The sequence below is a fragment of the Electrophorus electricus genome, chromosome 12 (genome assembly GCF_041902795.1).
Source record: "Electrophorus electricus isolate QZ-2024a chromosome 12, ASM4190279v1, whole genome shotgun sequence".
Classification (NCBI taxonomy): domain Eukaryota; kingdom Metazoa; phylum Chordata; class Actinopteri; order Gymnotiformes; family Gymnotidae; genus Electrophorus; species Electrophorus electricus.
The window spans coordinates 12,381,636-12,387,500 of NC_137508.1; the positions used below are offsets into that span (position 1 = coordinate 12,381,636).

At 45.1% G+C, this 5,865-nt stretch overlaps 1 protein-coding gene across 1 annotated transcript; it reads left to right on the forward strand.

Moving 5' to 3' along the window:
• The first annotated feature begins 1,674 nt into the window (after nt 1-1,674).
• Nucleotides 1,675-5,288, forward strand: LOC113572763 (mRNA decay activator protein ZFP36L2-like). Its single transcript, XM_027002584.3, has 2 exons — nt 1,675-1,988; nt 2,318-5,288. Exons 1-2 carry the CDS (start codon nt 1,899-1,901, stop codon nt 3,476-3,478), a joined length of 1,251 nt encoding a protein of 416 aa, XP_026858385.3. The 5' UTR covers nt 1,675-1,898; the 3' UTR covers nt 3,479-5,288.
• The last annotated feature ends 577 nt before the right edge of the window (nt 5,289-5,865 follow it).

Genomic DNA, 5,865 nt, shown 5'->3' on the forward strand with positions numbered 1-5,865 from the left:
CCCACTTGTTTGCCTGTGCCATAACGTGCGTATGTTTGGATGATGGTGTGTTTGGGAGGGTGAGGAGAGAGGTAGCGTGCACGTCTCTTAAAGATGAACCTCGCCGTCCTTTCTCGTATGAAGGGGTGGACGGAAGCGAAGAGGGAAGCGCTATGCTTTCTTTTCGAAAGAATAAGACTGATGGACTAAGAACAGATTTGGTGGCTGTGTTGCAAAAAATCTAAACTGACCAAGAAACCTGAACTTGACTAAAGGTCAAATCTATTTTTCAATCCTGTATTTATACACACTTATAAAAAAAAAAATAGGCTCATGTGGTTAACATTTTGTACAGTCTGCCATCATATTTTTGATGCAGCCTTTTGCACGGTTCCCACAAAAAGCATGGTCCTTCCTTCGTAGGTTACGCAATCGGCCTAAAACTGCACATTGGTAGCCGGGTTGCCTTCGGGGCACTGTTAGTCGGCTACCTTTGTAACTAAAATGAGGTCAGGTTTTGGAGCGATCTGAAATCCCAGAGTCCTTGACACCTTACGAGCATACGCGGTCAGAGCATGAAAGTCCGGCGACCCCTCGACTTTTACGCTGCGGGAGCACATGCAGGCAGACAGACGGCTTGCAGGTGGGGCCGCACTGCTCTCTGTCTCTCTCTCTGTGTGTGTGTGTGTGTGTGTGTGTGGGGGGGGGGGGGCCTTTAAACTCAAGTAGCCAATTTAGACATTAGGTGGCGCCCTAGACTTTCTGGAGTTGGAAATCTTAGGCGCCTTTAGGGGGCAGTATTGGATCGTTTTACAGGAAGCATTCCTTCAGTTGATTTTAATTTTCGTCCTGCTGGGAAGAGAATAGTGTTGCTTTTATGGTGAAACTGCTGGAATCAAGACTTTGATAGTGTCCAGTTGGTTTTATTTTTGTACATTAATAACATCTAAAACGTGACGTGTTCAAAGTCAGTAATAGTAACGCAGCTTGTCGAGTAAACACGACCAATGGAGGCTTCGACAGTTCATTGTGTTGTGTGTTAAATCTCTTGATGTGAATGCCATTATTTATAGATTCCTGAGTCGGTTGGCAATATCAGATCTGGTTCACTAACTGTTTATCGGTTAAAGAAACTAGATATCTGTCGCTTCTGCTTGGTATATCACTTAGTTACATTTATATTACATAAATATGTTTTCCTCCATTCCTCTACGTCCTTTACGTACAAAATCGGAAAACTAACAAAGTAGTTCAGATTTTCCTCCCTCCTCTCCCGCTATTTGATCGCGCAGCACATTTCTACAATAAAACCGCAAGTGCTCGGATATATAAATCTTGCAGCCATTCTTGGAATCTGGAGGAGAAAACGGCACATTTTGAAGAACGCTGTAAAGCGCATGCGACGCAAAGCGTGCTGTTTGAACAGATGTGCAGAACTTAGGAGTTTTGGAAATAATCATGTTTCCTCAAGTCTAGTCCGAAACGTGCTGCGGGCGGGGGATTGGACAACTCTTGAAAAGAGGGGGCGTGACTTTGTCGAACTTAAAAAAAAAAAAAAAAAACCACACACAAGAAACTTTGGAGATTTCGACTAATTTTTGACGCCCTTCCAATGTGGCCACGCCCTTCCACTGTGCCCCCCCCCCCCCCCCCTTCCCGCGTCCCGCTCCGGATCTTATATGTTGGGCGGCGGGCGTTTGCTGCTTTACTCTGGCTCGGCACTTCACGGAGGGAGACGACCAGCAACAAAAGCAAAACGAGAAACTTGAGCTTTTCGTCTAGCGTCAGACTTGATCCAGGATTGCTTTTTTTTTTTTTTTTTTTTTTTTAAAACTCCGTCTCTCCGACCGACTTCACAAAGCAATCGTGGCAAACTAAAAGCTGCCCCGTGCACTCCGGGATCTTGGTAGGGTCTTCAAATGAAAGATCAACTCCGGCTAAAAACTTCAGAAACAGAAATGTCTGCGACCATCCTGTCTGCTTTCTACGACATCGAAATGCTCTACAAGGTAGTATTCCGTTTATATTAACGTGGCTTTCATTGTTAAGCTTCTACATTAAGGCTAGAAGGAAATCTTTCTCGAAGTGTTTTGGGGCAATCGCGGACACGCCAGCGCAGCAAAAACCTCAGCTAACTTGGCTAAGGTCAGCTAGCGAACCAAGTTAGTGAAAAAAAGAAAAAGTTCGTGCGCATTGTTGGGTTTGATGGCTGCCTCGTAAACGGTTTTATGTCCTGCAAGTTGTAGATGTAAAACTCCATGCATGTGAGGTCGCCTGTACGTCGCGGGTTTGCACTTCTAACCTTTTGCTTTCCTTCTCCCCATGCTCGCTTCCACAGCAAGACAAAAACCTCAACATGAACGCGATCCACCTTAACAGCATGCTGGACAAGAAAGCCGTGGGGGCCCCCGTCACGGCTTCCAGCATCCCCACCAGTTGCTCGTACGCTCCGGGATTTTTCCGTCGCAACTCCAGCAGCAGCGATTCCGCCACGAACAGCAACAAGTACCCGGCGAGCTCCTACAGCAACATGAAGGACAACGCGAGCACCGTCACAGCCATCATGAACAAGGAGAACCGGTTCCGCGACCGGGCGTACAGCGAGAGCTGTGAGCGCGGCCAACAGAAGCCCAGTTCGCAGATCAATTCCACCCGGTACAAGACGGAGCTGTGCAGGCCCTTCGAGGAGAACGGCGCGTGCAAGTACGGCGAGAAGTGCCAGTTCGCGCACGGCTACCACGAGCTCCGCAGCCTGTCGCGCCACCCCAAGTACAAGACGGAGCCGTGCCGCACCTTCCACACCATTGGCTTCTGCCCCTATGGCCCACGCTGCCACTTCATCCACAACGCCGAGGAGCGCCGGCCCGCCCCGAGCAACGCCAACGTCTCGGCCGAGCCCAAGGCGGGGCGGGATCTGTGCGCCTTCGCTGCGCGGGACGTCGCCCCTCAAGCGGCCGCGTTCAGGGACAGGCCCCGGCTCCACCACAGTTTGAGCTTCTCGGGCTTCTCCAGCCACCACGGACTGGACTCCCCCCACCTCGAGAGCCCCACCTCCCGCACGCCCCCTCCGCCTTGCTCGGGCTCTTCGTGCTCCACCAGCTTCTACGATGACGCGCTGTCGCCAAGCTCCATGGCGTGCGTCAACGGCGCCTTCTCGTTCCCCGGGCAAGACCTGAAAGCGCTGCTCGCCCCGCTGGCTGTGCACACGCCGGGCAGCTATGGCAGCCAGACCAATGGTGCTTACTACGGAAACTTCCAGGCCACGGTGGGGCCCCCTTCGCCGCCATACAACCTTAGCCACTTGCAGTCCCTGCACCGCCTGTCGGAGTCGCCGGTGTTCGACTCCCCCCCCAGCCCACCTGACTCCATCTCAGACCGGGAGAGCTATGCAAGCGGGTCCCTCAGCTCTTCTGGGAGTCTCAGCGGCTCAGAGTCGCCAAGTTTGGATGCCGGGAGGCGTTTGCCAATCTTCAGCAGGCTGTCGATTTCTGATGATTAAGTGTGTGTGTGTGTGTTTGTTTTTTTTTCCCCCCCTCTTTGTTTTCTTTAATGGACTTGGAGGAGTTGCGATTCCAAAAGTTAACCGCTATTAAAAAAACCGCCGTCTCATCATGGACGTGTAGAGTTGAACAGACTTAAAATGCAGGGAGATGGATTGTCAGGCCCTTGACATGGCATTAGTTTCACATTTTTGTTTCGGGGGGGTTTGTTGGTGGTATTTTTATTTTTTTTTTCTCCTGCTTGAACTGATAGCTATGAAAGTAGGTATCAACAGAAGGCATTCCATCGGTGACTTTGTGCTGCGTTATTGCAGCCCTTTTCTTTATCAAGACCATCACGTTCCGGAGACGCACACTTTTTTTTGTGCACAAGACTTTTGGACGTGAAAGCGGTTTCAGATTTTCCTCCATCCTACCAAGAATATGCCTTGACAAGTATCAGTTTGCAAAGTAGCCTATGTACGCGCTTCTGAAAGCTTAAAAGAAACTTCATTCCAAAAGTTTAACCAGTTTCACAGTGCCACCCAGTGGTTTGGTTGGTTGTTGTAGTTTGTTGCTTAGTTGAAGCACTCTTGTTCGGTTTGTTGGGAAATCACTGCTGATGGTTGAATATATATTTTTTTAGCTGTTTTGAGTGATTTACATAGCAGTACATAACTGGCTATGAACTATTTAACTTATTTATTATCTTGTGGAAAAATATAGGCTACATTGGTAATTATGTCCATACTGTATTTATCAAGTATGTTGAAGCAATAGATCTATATTCTTTTATGTTTAAATTATGATCGCCATTATTAATCTACATTAAAGTGGAGTGTATGTTCTTTTCACAGTAATATATTTTGTTTGGTCTCCTTTTGTAACTTCACTTTGTTTATTTTATTGTAAATGAGTAAAAAAAAAAACCTTAATTTAAGAGATTGTATGTGATATATTTATTTCATTAATTTTGTTTCCTTGTTTACGTTCATTAAAAAACATTTGCGAGATTGTTGCTTGTGGAAGACTTTCCCTCCTCTCCTAGATGTATCCCTCTTTATCCATATGTGTGTAGAATGTAGAAGCTGTGTGGATGTGAAGACCGTCCAAACCAGTAGGGTTTCTTTTGTTTTTGTTTTTAGAAGGCAGCCTTTAAATGACAAAGATCCCAAGTAAATAAATTAACCAAAAAGTATTTCTACCCCCTTTTGTTTATGCACAGAGTCAGGTTAGGACTCCTACAGTGTGCTTTGAGAATGTAGCAATTCAATGCCCCAGTATTATTGTGTAGTGCCTACGGGGTCCACCATCTTACACGCCTTACAATTAACCAAATAAAGTATTTTCATACATGTTCTTGTTTTAAAACAAAAGGAGTTGAATGTAGGTTTGAATTTAAACTTTTTTTTTCAGAAGCTTGTTACCACTTCAAGAGAGGGGCTTGGAGCAACCGGCAAAGCTTTTCTTTCATCTCCCTGTTCCTGTAATGTTTAGTTGGACGTTTGTTTTTGTTCTCTTGGTTGCCTATGATATGACATAGTAACGGTATTCCAAGCTTGCTGGATGGGGACGAGGTTGAATACGTTTTGTTTGTACATAGTAGGTACAGGGGATTGGCACTATGTACTTTTCTTGACTACTTTCAGAAGTAAAGCTTTTTGAATGTAATTTTAAAAACAGACAAAAAAAGATGAGTTGTAAGATGCTTGTTTTTTTGGGGGGGGGGGGGGTGGGAGTCAGTTCACTACAAATTGCGTGTGAGACTGTTAACTTTGTACTGTACATTTTTGTAGTTCTCCCAATAAAATTATTTTGGAAAATAAAGTCTTCTGGACTGCACTCCGTGTGATTGACACTGAGGTTCTATAATATTCTCTCTCCAGAGCAGCACATTTCTGTACTAGTCTCCTTTTCCTGTTCATTTCTTGCTCATTCTCTATTGCTTCTGCCATCTGGGTTTCTTAATCTCATGTCTCTGTGTCTCCTTGATGTGCACGTAGGTAGTTTAGTGGACTTTTGACATCTTGTGATAAGATCATAAAGGCCTGTAGATCCTCCATTAGTGTTGACTGCACATGTGGTTAAGATTTGTAATCTTTCTTTAAAAAATGACACACCAGATTGCTGATACAATTAATGTTGCTTCTCAAATAATCTGGCAGATTATGATAGATTTTAAGATGTTAACTTGTCAAGAGGAGATCAACAATTAAAATCCAGACAGCTTTGACCCATTATTAACAATCTGAAATCTGTGTATAAAATCACAAATCTCATGGAGTTCATTTAATCTGAAGCCAAATTATGAATCACAAAAATGAGAAAAACAGACTCAGATATGTTATGAATCATTGGCATTATATCTATATGTTTCTTTGCTATACATCAGAAATGTCCTGAATAA